We start from the raw sequence: 16,450 nt of genomic DNA, 5'->3' as shown, positions 1-16,450 counted from the left end.
GCTCGGAAGTTCGGAGAGCCGTAAGGCGCTGTAAGGATGGGTGGTGGTCGCGGGTTGCTGAGGAGATGGAGTCTGCCTCAGTGGCCCGTGATCACAAATCACTATTTAACTCCATCAAAAAAGTAACCTGCAGCGCCACACCTATTACCATCATTAGAGGAAAATCTCCGACCCCCAGGAACAGGTTTGCAGATTTGCTGAGCATTTCTGTGAGGTCCTGGGGGAGGGAAATTCTCTCAGCCAGGAAAACATCATGGCACAAAATGGTGATAACCCTGCTGAGGCTGCGGTGCCTCAAATATTGGAAGAGGTCACTCCCTGTGAGTGGCTGGCTGAGGTGCCAGCTGTTGAGGAAGTACTGAGGGCGATCCGGAGTCTGAGACCAGGGAAGGCACCGGGCAGAGATCATCTCCCAAGCGAAATGCTGAGGGAGGGTGGCGTTTGTGCACAGACTGCCCTATATGACATCATAACAACAGTCTGGACCACTGGACGGGTTCCGCAGGACTGGAAGGATGCCCTGGTGGTCCCCCTCTTTAAGAAGGGGGACCGTACCGACTGTAACAACTACAGGGGCATCTCACTCCTCAGTGTGCCGGGTAAGGTCCTGGCAAGGATTATTCAACATCGCCTTGCTAGGCACGCTGAGGAGAGGCTTGCGGAGCCCCAATGCGGTTTCAGGAAAGGGCGGTCCTGCACAGATGCCATATTTTCTGTCCGTCTGCTACAGCAGAGGTGTAGGGAATTCCAAAAAGACCTACATCTCTGCTTTATTGACCTGGTCAAGGCCTATGATACCATCAGTAGGACTGGGCTCTGGGTTGTTCTTCGTGCTTTCGGAGTCCCTGACCCTCTGCTCACGATCATTAAAGACCTTCATGATGGTGAGCGGGCCCGGGTAAAACTACGTGGCCGGGAGTCGGAGCCTTTCCCTGTACACCTTGGGGTGCGACAGGGATGTCCTCTGGCTCCCACATTATTTAACATCTATTTTGACCGCGTAGTTCGTGAAGCCTTCAATAGCTGTACCGGGGGAATTTCCATTTGGTACAGATATAATGGGAGGCTGATCGATGCCCGGGTGCGATCAAGGGATGGCTCCCTATTGGTCAACCACGTTATGTATGCCGATGATTTGGTAATAGCTGCTCATTCAGAAGAGGAGTTGGAGACGCTGCTGCTGAGACTGGAGCGTGCCACTAAGAGGTGGGGCCTTACCATCAGCCCCACCAAAACTAAGCACCTGCCAGGGTATTTTGTACCATCGGACACTCCACCCCCACAACTCCCAATTGGTGATGGGGCAGTTGTGGAGAGAGTGGAGAGTTTCCCATACCTGGGCAGTGTGCTTATGACCGGCTCCAGTTTATCAGCAGAGGTCTCACTCCGAATCAGTCGAGCGGCAATATATTTTCATCGGTTGCGTAACGCTGTGTGGAAGCTACCTGGTCTGTCGCTCCGCACGAAGCTTCAGGTCTTCTCGGCCACGGTCATTCCCTCCCTTCTCTACGCTTGCGAAACGTGGACCCCCCTGGTGGAGCATCTTCGCCGGTTGGAAACATTTAGGCTGGCCTGCCTACGATCCATCTTGGGTTTAACCAGGCTGGATTGTGTGAGGAGCTCACAAATCCTTGAAAGATCTGGGCAAAGTCCCATCAGTGAGCTCCTCCGGCAGGCAAGGCTGCGTTGGCTGGGTCATGTAGCCCGCATGCCCAGCCACCGCATGCCTAAACAGCTTTTGTTCGGCCGGATCGAGGGGGCTAGACGGGCGCGGCACGGGCTGGAGAAGAGATGGAGTGACGTGGTACAGGAGGACGTGGAGCTGAGTGGACTTGCCGATGACTGGTACCAGCGGTGTCAAGATCGGCCTCAGTGGAGGAGGCTCGTGAAGGACGCTACTGGGCAGTTGGAGGCAGTCGCCCTCCAACAACAACGGAGGGCGGAGGAGCGACGCTCACAACAACGAGCGGAGCGCCGGGTGGCTAAAGCACAGCAAGTTGGTACAGTAGGGGGCACAGGTGGTGCATCAGCCAGTCATCTCGGTCATCTCGGTCAGTCGACCCGTGGCACCTGGGTCTGCCCCGTGACCTCCTGCCAGCGGGCGTTCGACACTTCACGTGGCCTCAAGGTGCACTTGGCCTGGCACAAGCATCGTGGTGACGTCACCGCCACTTAGTGGCGAATGGCGGTTGTTGTTGTTGTTGTGTTGGGATATGTGTATATGTGTGTGTCTGTGTGTGTGTATGTGTGTGTTGGTGTGTGTTGGGGTATGTGTGTGTGTTGGTGTATGTATGTGTTGGTGTATGTGTGTGTACTTTGTGTGTATGTGTGTCTGTGTGTGTGTAGGTTTACGTGTATGTTAGTGCATGTGTGCGTGTGTTGGTGTATGTGTGTTGATGTATGTGTGTGTGTCTGTGTGTGTGTGTTGGTGTACGTGTGTGTTAGTGTATGTGTGCGTGTGTATGTGTGTGTCTGTCTGTGTGCGTGTGTATGTGTGCGTGTGTGTGTGTCTGTGTGTGTGTATGTGTGTGTGTGGGAGCGGTAGTGTAGCAATTAGCGCACTGCACTACGATAGACTTTTTAATAAATGTTTTCTCCTACAACATCAGAGTGCAGCGCCACATTAAATACGCACTACAATGACAATAGTATAAAGCGATTTGAAGCATGATTTATTTCTTGGGGGGGGGGGGGGGGGAGCAGAGCTTTGTGACGTCATAATTGAGGGGGGGGTCTGACTTTTTGTGACGCCGTGTGACGAAGGGGGGGGGGGGCAAAAATCGTCCAAAATCGTGTCACGTCATTTATGGACAGCTCCCTACTCGTTATGTAAGTGTGTACGTGTACTGTGTGGGTGTGAACATGTAGGTGCTCGCTTACAGAGCCTGCCCCAACAGTCGGGGGGGGGATCTTTGTCTGTGTATGGGTATGAGTACAAGCTCTGACTCTGCTCGCCCTGACAACACTTCATATGCATTCACTCGGCAAGTGACACGTGGAGCCCAAATTGGGCAGAGACACGTGGAGTCGCATTGGTTATAGCCCCATTCACCCTCGCCCACATCTACCCCCCACTCGCACCCCCTGCACCAATACAGAATCAGATCACAGTTGATCATTCACGATGTAACACGATTTTTGTTCCTGGGTAGTAAGTACTCTTGGGTTTTTTCGGTAAAGTCACGTAGGTAAAAACAAAAATAAATAATACAAATAATATAAATAATAACAGAAATAAAATAATAAATCACGACGTTTCGGAGGCAACACAAGTCTCCGTCATCAGGTGGGACCGTCACAGCTAGATTTACTGAATTTACTGAATTTAGCTGTGACGGTCCCACCTGATGACAGAGGCTTGTGTTGCCTCTGAAACGTCGTGATTTATTATTTTATTTATATCATTTTTATTATTTATTTAGATTTTTACCTACGTGACTTTATCGAAAAAACCTAAGAGTATGAATCCTTGCAGTCACGAAAGCTTCAAATCTATAATGAGTAATAAGTGTTATTTTCTAATTGCTTATGCCTCAAAAGTATAGGCAATGGCTATTATGCCCCACAAACGTTGCTTTTGTGACCAGGACTTTACGTGAAGGAATGACACAAATGCACACCACGTTTTCTAATTGACAATAGGTACATTGCAAAATATCACTGTCCTGGTCACAAACGCAAAGTTTGTTAAGAATAATAGCCACATGCATGGCCAGATCTTCTTTAGAAGGTAAAAATCGAAAGCACAAATAAAGCCACGGCCACGTTAAGTGTGAACTTACTTTGTTTCACCAAACCCTATGTATTTATTAGCATTGTACACTTTTTTTAAACAATTGAGAACCACAGTTGTTGCAAGGCTGCAGTAAAGTTTATGTCATCGATTCGGGTTGATAAAGGCTAACCACTAAACCGGTAACCGTTCTGCAAGCGGAAGGTTTATCCACTGGAGGGAGCTCTGGAGGTTACCGTTCAAAGTTGGGGGTAGTGTGGAATGAAAATACTCACGACTGCAGTGGAAGCCCCAGATGCAATGCCAGATTAAGGAGTGCGGGGCCTGTAGAATATGTTATAAAGGGGCCCTAAATAAAATAAAAACACGTAAAAATGTAAACACAAAATTTTACTTGCATAGCAAAGTAATTGTATTTATTCATTTGCTACACAGCCAGCTAATACGACAAATCGCTCACCTTAAACACCCAGTCGTTCATAACAGTTGAAGGCGGTATAGTACTATAGTAATGGAGCAAGTGCAGAATCACTGAACCGGAATGTGTGGCTTGAAAGCATTTAGCGCGGGGCCCTTAAAAGTGCGGACCACCGTAGCGTAGCATAAGTAGCTACTTTTTGCAACGACGATAATCCCGCACTGCCCAGATGTCTTGGAAGAGCTGGGAGTGCCCAATCTTTGTCCCACTACTCGTGACCTGTCAATCAACCATCTTATATCACGGGGAGGGGGGGGGGGGCTAACAAACTTGCACGTTAACTTTTTCGTTTTTTTATTAGAAGTGCAAAAAAATGAAAGGCACACGAGATGGACAATAGACCAAACAAACATTGACAACAACAAATTGCTAACTTCAATTTAAATCGATATCGCGATTATCGTGATATTGTAATGTGTATATAATATCGTATTCGTATTCAATATTATATATCGTGATGTTTATATGTAATCTCGTATTAAATGGCATGTATTAAATATGGTGATGGAAATATAATATCGTATTCAAAATTATGTATTAAATATCGTGATGTAGGTATAATATTGTATTTTTTCAATATATATCGTGATGTATATTGTATTCGTATTCAATATTATACATTAAATATCGTGATGTATATATAATATCGTATTCAATATTATACATTAAATATCGAGATGTATATATAATATCGTATTCAATATTATACATTAAATATCGAGATGTATATATAATATCGTATTCAATATTAAATCGCGCTCCCCCCCAGTCGCGGCTTCCGTAGTCACGTGACCGCCGCGTTGAGGCCTGGTGTCGGGGCAGGCTTGGAACGAGCTTGAGAGTCGCCTCGGACCCCGAAACCCTCGACACTTAAATCGTCGCCGTCGTCGTCGTTTCTAGTTTCACTTCGTTTTGTTTTACCTCCAGCATGGCCATGCCCTCGCTGTCGAGCCATGGGCCGCGGCCCGTGCCCATTCAATCGACGGCGGGAGCCGTGCCCGTGTACAACGAGAAGGGTGAGCCTCGAAGCCTGAGCGACTAGGCCCAAACTTCGCGGAGTCTTAAAAATAAAAATGTATTTGCAACGTTAATATTAACAGTAATCATTAACGTGTATTTGTTAAGGCCTGCTCAGGGCGTTGAACGCGCTTCGGTCGTCCGTGTCTGCAATGGAAATGTAAAGTCGCAAAGTCCAGCAGCTGTCCACGAAATGCCCCTAAACCGTAACGGTCCCATAAGTGTCGCCCTAAACGTCCACTTTAGTGGGGTCAGCACAACGCGTGACGAACCCGGCGAGCTGAGTTCGATCCCCCGGCCACGGTTAACGCTTTACCAACCCGATGTGGCCGGTGTGGGTAAAGCTTGGCAAAGCGTGGGTTAATCGGCACCTCGTGAGCGATACGGCGTCGGGAGAACGTCATCCAGCAGTGGATTGAACAAGGGGTGGTGTTGACAGGCGGTGATATAAGCCAGGCATCGATGGATCATTGCGGAGACTTACATTGTCTTAGGGGCCATCCATTTAGTAGGCACGCAAAAATCATCCAGCAGTGTATAGAACATGGGGTGGTGTTGACAGGCGGTGATCCAAGTCAGGCATCGATGGATCATTGCGAGAACTTACATTGTCTTAGGGGCCATCCATTTAGTAGGCACGCAAAAATCATCCAGCAGTGTATAGAACAAGGGGTGGTGTTGACAGGCGGTGGGTGACCAAGTCAGGCATCGATGGATCATTGCGGGGACTTACATTGTCTTAGGGGCCATCCATTTAGTGGGCACGCAAAAATCTGTCAAAAATCTGACCCCTGCCCCCCCATCCCTGTACGCACGCGGACTTTTTACCCCCCCCCCCCCCCCCCGAATCCTATAGATCGGCCGATATTTAATCCATGCAGAAACAATCAAGGATTAATAATGTTCACGTGTTTAAGCAAACAGATAGTCCACCGCCGGACTATCTAACTCATTTGAAGGCCAATGTAGACAAATTATTATCGAGGCTTCACCCCCCCCCCCCCCGTTTCCCATGCGTACGTACATTATATTCTTGGTTCTTTCAGTAAAGTCACGTAGAAGGGAAACAATATTGTCAATAGGCCACCCCATACGCATGCGTACGAATTTGGGTTAAGCCCCCCCCTCCCTCCATGCGTACGTACTAAATGGATGGCCCCTCATTTACGTGTTAATTTATTGCAGTAGTGCTTAGTTCATATAACTTATGTATCAGTCAATTGTTTAAAACCTGAACTTACGTTTGCAAAGTATACATGTTCGACTATGTAAGATGTTGACTGTTCAAATCATGCTCTGCGTCATTTAGGTCAATGTAGCAAACACAAGTGTTCAAATTAAATAAACATAGTTTTAATCAGTTAAATCAGTTAGCGAGCCTTAATCGATACAATGCATTTAATTTACGGGTGGGTGAATTTGCATAAATTTAACATTCTCACTTGCACAATTCGATGCATGTATCGAGTGCATTGAGTTGATGGTTTCAGCCCGGTCCCCAATGACGTAAAACACAATCCATCACATTGCATTAATTCTGCGCTTAATTTGGCTATCTAGATTTGAAGTTTTCGTGACTGCAGGGATCCATACTCTTTGGCTATCTTCAAAATATTACAATAAAATATTTTGGTTCGACTGTCATCCGAGGAACAATACTCTTTGTACCCGTTACTGTGTGGAACAGAGGTCACTTGACGGGATCTTAGAGATAGTTCTGTGGTATCTGCTTCTGTGAGCTGTTCCCTAACATGAAAACTTGCATTGGTCTGGAAGAGTTCCATATTGATGCTTTGCTTCATGACGCAATATTAATGGCACAATCATGATTGCAGAAAAAAATGTGGGACAAATATCAATCACAACTCAAACAGAATCTCATTTGAATCGAATTGTAATCTCGGAGCAGCAATTAATCGACTTTTTCGTGGAATAATTGCATCACCACTCCAACCACTGCTTGTTTCCTCGATCTCCATTCGCAGGCGAGCTCTCCATGGAGAAAGTGAAAGTGAAGCGCTACATCTCGGGCAAACGGCCCGATTATGCTCCCATGGAGTCGTCCGACGAAGAGGAGGGGGAGGACGACTTCAAGCTGCGGCGCCTCCCCAAGGAGGCGGATCGCGATGCGGAGCGAGACCCCCCGGCGCTGCTCTCCTCCTCCTCTTCCACCGCGGCCAACGACGCTCGACTCAAGCGGCTGCAGGCGCGAAAGCTGGAGGACGACGTGGAGGAGAGGTGTGCGACCAGAGCAAGCCCCCCCCCCCCCCGTGCCCCCCCCCCCCGTGCCCCCCTGTGTTAGAGAACTGCCCGCAGAAGCGGATATCGCTAAACCACTTCCGAGATCCCTTCAAGCAATCTCCGGTCCATGCAGTTCTGTCGCCGACAGTGATCTTCATCACTTGACGGTTACATTGATACATAGCAGGACTGTGTTTCCAGATGCCGTGCTGTTAGTGCCAGAGCCAACTTTAGTGGAGGGAGGGACAGTCGAGACATGTTCCCAGGGCTCAAAACTCCAGATTGGCCGACAATATATTATATACACATAAACATTTTTATGCAGATAAGTAGGACTGGTTATTCGTTTATTGTTGTTCTTTCATTTGAAAATTTCCCTCCCAATTTTTTGCTGGTGGCATCATGCAGTAACTAACTTGCGTGTGGCATAAATCATAAATAGTTTATTCAAACGCGCGATTCAACGCATGTGGTGCGAGCTTCAAAATCGTTTTTATTCGAGCAATTGTGACAAGTCTGCTCGCTTTTGCCGGCACACAGGCTGGCCCGGCACCGGCAGATCGTCGAGCCGGAGGTGTTGGAAGAGGAGGAAGACGACGACGATGACGACGATGATGATGACGATAGGAGAATCCCTCTCGCCGACCGAGAGGACACAAGCGAGGAAGAGGAGGAGGAGATTGATGACGAGGTGGGTGGACCCTTCACTGCAGCCATAGCCACCAATGCAGGCTTCCGTGAACTGTTCCTACTTCTAAACTAGAGGCCCCATCACTGCGTGGGGTCGGCTGGTCAGATTTTCTTTCCCCAGTGTGCTTCTACTATGTGCCTCTTGTCACGTCTACTGTTCTCACATTTCCACCACATTCTCCCTTATCACCCTCGGTCTCCGTCTACTCCTGCCCTGCATCTCCATAGCCCTGTGAATTACATCTTTCTTTCTTTAATGGAATCGCACCGTATCCATCTTTGTCTTCCTATTGCCCGTTTTGCCTTCTCTTTTCCCAGGTAGGAGGAGGCTCCCCGCCCCCCCCCCCCCCCGTCCGCAGGACATGCCACGTTCCTCTCTCTGACTAAATCTTGCATCGTTCTATACCGATGTCCCAATTATTTTATCACATCTTTGTTTTTATTGTCCATCCTATTCTCAACATCCTCCTAAAACCTCGAATCTCTATTGCGTCTGTCTTTCATATGGTATCCTTTTTCATTGTCCCAAGTCTGTGGTCCTATTTCAGTTTTTTGTTATTTTTTCCTGTTGTGACGTTGATAGCTGGTGAGTGAATAGCACCGGACAGGCCACGTTGTGGGTTCAACAATTAGGGGTGGCAGGGCACGGTTTTAGAAACAACGTATTTCCTATATTGAGAAAAAAAGACAACTTTATCCATAATAGAGGTTTTTTTGGGTTAGATCGCGTAAATATAAATGTGTCGTTAAACCCGCCACCACCCGACAGAGCTAATTAGTACGGTTTGTCACGTAAACTAAACATGGCAATTCATTACTAGTTCAGCACACCGGTGTTGGAGAGTAAACCCACAAGGTTTACAATTCGAGTACGACGTTTAGTCGGTAAATACAACCAGCATCATCAGGCGACAGCCAGAGTTGTAGAAAAATCCTCCCGATTTTGATCTTAAATAGACGGATAAATGCGATGTCGTCACTTGTGAGCTAATCAGGTGCTAAGACTAGAGGGGCGTGGGGGGGATTAAGCTATTCATATAAATTACAATGGACAACTTTGCGAACAAGATTAGTCTCAAGCAGCAACCACCACCCTTCTGTAAATGTCAGTCTACAAGTGTAACCGCCATGGGAGACACTACGTCGGTCTCGACAGCCACAGTTGCGCATGCACACAAGGCGTGATATGGTCAGCAAATTTAAATCCAGCGCTTGATGCAAATAATGAGAAAAACCTACAAAGGCAGGAAAATTGTCACAGGCCGGGAACATGGAAATGACAATGCACAACGGTGCGCTGCTCACGAAAGACCAGGAAGGCACGACTACCATCATGCCTTGCATGCATGTCATATAACCACCACATTGCATGCGCAATGCTCTCAGCCTTGTCTGGACCACCAACTCCAAAGAGAACTGAAAGAGCTGCCGAATTATTGTATAGGCCACACCAACTCAAATAAGTTGAAAGTGTGGCCCGTCCCTTGAGGCAGCGGTGAAACAAAGGGGCAACCGTCGACTGGCTTCATCCTCGCAGTGGACTCGCTGGAACAGTACCGTCGTCGGCAGCGTCGTCGTCAGACAAGAGACGACCACGCCGCCACGATGTTCTTCCGCTAGCGAGCGAACGATCCCCGCTGACGTGCCCCTCCCCTCCTTGTGCCCGGCGGCGGTGCCCAGGAGATCGAGCGGCGGCGCACCCTGATGCGGGAGCGAGCCAAGGAGCGCGAGGATGACGAGACGGAGCTGCTGGACGTCGAGGACGAGGCGAAGTCGGGCGGCGAGTCGGGCTCCGAGTCGGAGTACGAGGAGTACACGGACAGCGAGGAGGAGGCCGAACCGCTGCTGAAACCCGTCTTCATCCGCAAGTGCGGGGGCCGTTGTCTTACCGCGTCGTCCGTCCCCGTGCCCTGTCGCGTTGTCCGCCAAGCATTTGCTCAAGCAATGTTCATCCATTAAGGACATTGACCCGTTTTCTATGATCTGCTGTCTTGTGGATCCCATTGTCGACTGCGTTGTCTGTCCCATTGTGTGGCACCTGCTGGGTCTGCCCTGTGACCTTCTGTCAGCGAGCCTTCGAAGCTTCACGTGGCCCGTGGCCTCAACGTGCACATAGCCTGCCACAAGCGCCGTGGTGACGTCACCGCCACTTAGTGGCGAATGGTGGTTGTTCTTGTATTGTCTATTGCATTGGCTGTCTGTGATGCATCACAGTCTACTCCATTGTCTTTTGTATTGTTTGCTGCATTTTGTGTTATATTATTACATTTCTCCTGTCTCTTCTGTTGTCTGTTGCATTTTCTGTCTCGTTGAACATTGCATTGTCCACTGCGTTATGCATCACTTTGCTGAATTGCATGTCAAATTGTTCCAATGCCTATTTCATTGTCTACTGCTCCATCTATGGTACTGTCCGCACCAAGCACGGTTCTGTCTTGAAAGAGTATAGTGCCGGCCTTAACATATGCTGTTCTATCGGTTGAGGCTATAAGGGGATCTCGTGCTTTGCCTGCTCGGTAGGAAGGAGCGCCTCACTGTACAGGAGAAGGAGCTGCAGACCCAGAAGCAGAAGGAGCAGGAGGCAGAGAACAAGCGCGTGGTGGAGGAGCGGCGCAAATACTCGCTCAAGGTGAGCAAGGCCACCACCAGCGCCACCGCAACTAGCATCGGCGCCACCAAACATCACCGACACCACCGTCGCTGCCACCGCCGATGCCACCACCCCCCACCAGCAGCACCATCACCAGCATCACCACCGTGGCCACTGCCACAACCAGCATTGGCGCCACCAAAAATCGCCATCGCCACCTTCACTGCCACCGCCACTACCAGCATCCCGTATCAGCAGCACCATCACCGCCACTAACACCACCACCGTGGCAACCACCACAACCAGCATTGGCGCTCATAGAGGTGCGCTTTATCGACCTGCTGGTAGTGAGGGCCCTTCCACCGGCTGGTGCTTGAGCAAGCACAAGCAGGGCTGCAGCTTGACCTTTTTGCGAATTGAAATCACAGCCACGGTCATCTTTTTTCTTCGTGCACGGGGTAATGGGCGTAGATTGTGGAGGAGGAGGCGCGGCGCGAGTTTGAGGAGAACCGGCGCACGCTGGCGGCGCTGGACACCATCGACACAGACAACGAGAACGACGAGGAGGAGTACGAGACGTGGAAGGTCCGCGAGCTGAAGCGCGTCAAGCGGGACCGCGAGGAGCGCGAGGCGTGAGTGGCACGGCACGGGGAGCGCACGCACTGCACGCAGCCGGGGGATACACACAGACGTGGGGCCGGGGGTACGCGCAGAAAAATCATGAGAAAAATCCCCCTGTATAGCCTTGAACAGACTGTTGGGGTTTAGTGGTGTGAGCGAGTAGCACCTGTGAACGCCGGCGCGACGCGCGAGGGGGTCGGTGCGGCCGGAATCCACGTCAAGCCGCCTCTGTCTCCCGAGCAGCGATGTTTACACATCGCGCCGGATACTCGCTTAAGGCCGAGTCGACCTGTGGGAGGCCCAGGACTGGTTCATATAATCGTCGCTGATGATGGGCTTATGCACAGGGCACTCGCCACACACGCACAGATGCATTGTAAGCTCATGGACACGTTTGGATTTTGCTTTATTCTCATAGCGTCAGGCGATCACAAAGACGCTGCAATGTTTCACAGACCAGGTCTGCAGTAGTTCTGCCGTAGGAGGCGATCATTGCTGTGTGGTTTCCCAAATGAGATATCCGCGGGGAAAGTTGTAAAATTTGGTGCCCGTAACGCCGGTACGCAGCGGCCTACTCGCACGTTGTGCACACAAAGTACGGGTATACATACAGTCGGCATACCAGGTATGCACAGAGTTATCGCGTAGCGAAAACAGCATTAAGCACATCGTACCCACGGAGTACGCACACACAGTTAGAACAACAGGTGTGCAGGGCTTGTTCTCTGCCTCCTGCTCCACACGGACGTACGTGTATATATGTTGAACTTCTTTCACACCGTCCATAGCCAACTATGCTAATGGGAGGTGCAGTACACGCACAGGGTATACAGAGAAACGGAGCGCATGATGGTGCATGTTTAAACTGGCTGCGGTAACCTTGTACCGATAGCATCATCTCTGAGGGCAGCCCGCCATGGTGGTACACGCCTGTGACCCAGCACTGTGTAGGCCAGGGTTGGTGAATCGCGTAGAGATTTGCTGAACCGGCTGGGCCGCGAGTTGGCAGCACAGCAAGCAGGTTGGCGAAGCGTTTTCCCCTTATACTCTTAGGTTTTTTTCGGTAAAGTCACGTAGGTAAAACATAAAATTAATAAAAGTAATAATAGAAATAAAATAATAAATCACGACGTTTCGGAGGCAACACAAGTCTCCGTCATCAGGTGGGACCGTCACAGCCAGATTTGCTGTATCAAGTGAGGCAGAGATTCCGAGATACAAGTTCTTAAATACAAGTTAAGGGGGAGGAGGGGGGGGGGAGCTTATCAGAATGTGGTAGCCAATGAATGGAACGTATTGGGAGGGTGGGGGCTAAAAGAGAACAAGAGGTGTACGTGGACCTGTTTGTGCACAAGCACCTGTTGGTGCACATGCTAGAAGAGAACGAAAATGCCCATGTTGTTTTTTACCCAGTGTTGGCTGACAATCAAATACAAAAAAGGAGAGTACCTGCCGTGCGTTGTTGTTGATCGGGGGGTGGGGTTGCTTTGTCCGTGGGGTCCCCCTGCGCAGCGCTGAGAAGGACAAGCTGGAGCTGGACCGCATGCACACCATGACGGAGGAGGAGCGGCGGGCGGAGCTGCGTGCCAACCCCAAGGTTATCACCAATCGCGTGTCCAAGGGCAAGTACAAGTTCCTGCAGAAGTACTACCACCGCGGAGCCTTCTTCATGGTGAGCGCTGCTACACGGGAGTCACGCCGTTCCCACGGGGACCGCGAACACGCGGGGACCGTGAGCGTGCGGAGACCGTGAGCGTGTGGGAGTGGTCACGGTGCAGGGGTCGGCGCGATGCGCGACAGACCTGGCGAGCAGAGTTCGATTCCCCGTGAAGTGTATTTAACGGTTGACACCGTCATAAACTTTTATTATTTTATTTCTATTATTACTTCTATTTTTTTTACCTACGTGACTTTACCGAAAAAACCTAAGAGTACCGTCATAAACGTTCGTATCTTACGTTGAATGTTTTCGCAAGGACGTTTATTCTGCCAACCGGATAATCCAGCCGTGGATGATCGAGCGTTGATTTGTGTTACCCACCGCTGGTACGACCAAGCCGCCTGGTTTGAGTGGTTGTTGACGTGGTTGTGGTTGTTGTTGTTGTTGTTGTGCAATTTCGCAGGACGAAGAGGAGAACGTGTACAAGCGAGACTTCACGGAGCCCACTCTTGAGGATCACTTTGACAAGACCATCCTCCCTAAAGTCATGCAGGTGGGAACCGGATACCACCTCGTCCTCTTATCTTCATGATCAAGACCTCATCATCATCGCCATCATCATCGCCATCACCATCATCATGGCCACCACCATCATGATCACGACCTCATTGTTGTCATTGTCCCTATCATCAGGAGAGTGAGTGGTGGGGAACAGTGACTAGATGATAGGGGAGAACTAGGGGAGTGCATGGTGGGGAGTCGAGTGAGATGAGAGGTAGGAGAGTGCGTGGAGAAGAGTAGAGTGAGATGAGAGGGGACAGGAGAGTTCATGGAGGGGAGTAGAGCGAGACAAGAGGAGAGAGGCAGAAGAGTGCATGGAGGGGAGTAGAGTGAGACGAGAGGGGAGAGGCAGGAGAGTGCGTGGAGGGGAGTGGAGTGAGATGAGAGGGGAGAGGCAGGAGAGTGCGTGGAGGGGAGTGGAGTGAGATGAGAGGGGAGAGGTAGGAGAGTGCGTGGAGGGGAGCAGAGTGAGATGAGAGGGGAGAAGTAGGAGAGTGCGTGGAGGGGAGTGGAGTGAGATGAGAGGGGAGAGGTAGGAGAGTGCGTGGAGGGGAGTGGAGTGAGATAAGAGGGGAGAGGTAGGAGAGTGCGTGGAGGGGAGTGGAGTGAGATGAGAGGGGAGAGGCAGGAGAGTGCGTGGAGGGGAGTAGAGTGAGACGAGAGAGGAGAGGCAGGAGAGTGCTTGGAGGGGAGTGGAGTGAGATGAGAGGGGAGAGGTAGGAGAGTGTGTGGAGGGGAAGAGTGAGACGAGAGAGGAGAGGCAGGAGAGTGCGTGGAGGGGAGTAGAGTGAGACGAGAGAGGAGAGGCAGGAGAGTGCGTGGAGGGGAGTAGAGTGAGACGAGAGAGGAGAGGCAGGAGAGTGCGTGGAGGGGAGTAGAGTGAGACGAGAGAGGAGAGGCAGGAGAGTGCGTGGAGGGGAGCAGAGTGAGATGAGAGGGGAGCGGTAGGCGTGGCAGAGTCCACGGAGGATCTTGAAGACGGCGAGTGTTGCGATCTTGAAATTGATGCGGCATTGCGCTGGGAGCCATCGGGGGGATGAGAGTGTACCGAGGTCACGTGGTCTCGTGTACAGAGTTGGAGGCAGGCAAGGGGGTGATCACATGTTGGATACCGGCTACCGCTCCGTACAACGCTGACGAGTTGTTTTGTGGGGGCCGACCACCGACCGCCCGTCCCCGTCCGCCCGCCCGCAGGTCAAGAACTTTGGCCGTTCAGGCCGCACCAAGTACACTCACCTGGTGGACCAGGACACCACGGCCTTCGACTCGGCCTGGGCCCAGGACAACGCGCAGAACACCAAGTTCTACAAGCAGAAGGCAGCCGGCGTGCGTGACATTTTCGATCGGCCCGCCGTCAAGAAGCGCAAGACCGCGACGTGACGGCACGGCCGCTGTTGTTGACGCCGTCGGCTGCGATCCCCTCGCCCCGTCGGAGCTCCCTTGTCCCACCACGGGTTACGAGAGAATACACGCAAGTGTGTGCGTGTGTGGGTGTATGTCTTTGTTGGTGTGCATACGTGTGTGTGTCTTGTGTGTGGGGTGTGCGGTAGTGGCGTGGTTTGCACGTTGCATTGTTCCGAACCTGTCTGTGTGTTAGCGAGTGTGTGCGTAATGAGTGCACGCAAATGTGTGCGTATGTGTGTGTTCGTGAGTGTGTGTGTATGCGTGCACGGACGTGTGTGCGAGTGTGTACGCAAGTGTGCATATGTGTGAGTGTGTGAACTGAACGTATGCGCATACGTCTGTGTACACGAGTGTGTGCGTACGTATCTGTGTGTGTGTTAGCGAGTGTGCTTATACGTGTGTGTTAGCGAGTGCGTGAGTATACGTGTGTGTTAGCGACTGCGTGTGTTAGCGAGTGCGTGCGTAAGCGAGTGCATGCGTATACGTGTGTGTGTTAGCAAGTGCGTGCGAGTGCGTATACGTGTGTGTGTTAGTGAGTGCGTGCGTATACAAGTGTGTGCGTTAGCGAGTGCGTGCGTATACGCGTGTGTGTTAGCGAGTGTGCGCTGTGTGGTACCACGATCGCTTGCCCGATGGCTCGTGGCAACTGCAACGTACGGCAAGTAGCAGATGTCGGCCGTGTCTGTGTGACCTCGATCTGGTCCTGCGTCCGTTATCCTCGCCGCCACAATTTGTTATTATACACAGCACAACGTCGCAATATCCACCCTGACCAATTTTATATGTATACATGGGTGTGTGTCTACATATATATACACACACACGCGCACGATACGTGTCTATGTATGTACGCTATGGTTTGTATGCGGTAACCCATGGAGCAGGGGAAGCCGGGTGGTGGGCCGTGGGCGCTGCATGTCGCGAATGCCTCTCTCCTCCGTCTGCATTTTCCAACGCAGAAACTTTGTAAATAAAAGTTTTGAAATGAGTAACCGGTTTTAGGAAAAAAACACACCGGAGTGCTTTGCTTTTGTATCACGTCGTGGTTCGTTCTTGTCGAAGTCTTGACTACGAATGGCAAGCTGGTTGTATGTGTGTGTCGTCTTATTAAAACTTATTTTACCAGGTAAGTTCCCGCTGAGCCTTGTAGCTCTTTTTCAGAAGCGACCTGGCTATCACGAATGATAGCTCAACAGAAGTGGCTTATCACGTGGAAATCTATAGCATCAGCCAAATACTCTAAACCTGGGGTCGTCACCATGCGTCTCCTGAGCCGCATGCTCTTGAGCTCGTGACGTTGATTCTAAATGTGGAGGGGGGAAAATCCTGGAGGATCCGGAGGAAAATCCACGCGAACCACGGATAGAGAGACGCTGCAAGACTTCGTAATATACAGCAGGCGTCGGGTCTGGATCGGGATCGAACCCACGGATAGAGATACCCTGCAAGACTTCG

The 16,450-nt window shown here is 50.7% G+C and overlaps 1 protein-coding gene across 1 annotated transcript; it reads left to right on the top strand.

Moving 5' to 3' along the window:
• The first annotated feature begins 5,009 nt into the window (after positions 1-5,009).
• Positions 5,010-16,009, top strand: MFAP1 (microfibril associated protein 1). The gene is made up of 9 exons (XM_061565521.1): positions 5,010-5,227; positions 7,214-7,466; positions 8,010-8,160; positions 9,840-10,027; positions 10,680-10,788; positions 11,221-11,381; positions 12,883-13,042; positions 13,494-13,583; positions 14,786-16,009. Exons 1-9 carry the CDS (start codon positions 5,140-5,142, stop codon positions 14,969-14,971), a joined length of 1,386 nt encoding a protein of 461 aa, XP_061421505.1. The 5' UTR covers positions 5,010-5,139; the 3' UTR covers positions 14,972-16,009.
• The last annotated feature ends 441 nt before the right edge of the window (positions 16,010-16,450 follow it).

This window comes from Lethenteron reissneri, chromosome 1, assembly GCF_015708825.2.
Source record: "Lethenteron reissneri isolate LAM-NWPU_2019-01 chromosome 1, ASM1570882v1, whole genome shotgun sequence".
NCBI lineage: Eukaryota > Metazoa > Chordata > Hyperoartia > Petromyzontiformes > Petromyzontidae > Lethenteron > Lethenteron reissneri.
The sequence above is the reverse complement of the archived record's forward strand: the minus strand, read 5'-3'. Positions and strand labels throughout refer to the sequence as shown.

Bases quoted from the DNA above. Each gene is read 5' to 3' on its own strand.
- MFAP1 (XM_061565521.1), top strand. From the start codon at position 5,140: ATGGCCATGCCCTCGCTGTCGAGCCATGGGCCGCGGCCCGTGCCCATT. The intron at 10,789-11,220 runs GTGAGCAAGGCC...TAATGGGCGTAG, and splicing joins GGCGCAAATACTCGCTCAAG to ATTGTGGAGGAGGAGGCGCG. The intron at 11,382-12,882 runs GTGAGTGGCACG...CCCCCTGCGCAG, and splicing joins GACCGCGAGGAGCGCGAGGC to CGCTGAGAAGGACAAGCTGG.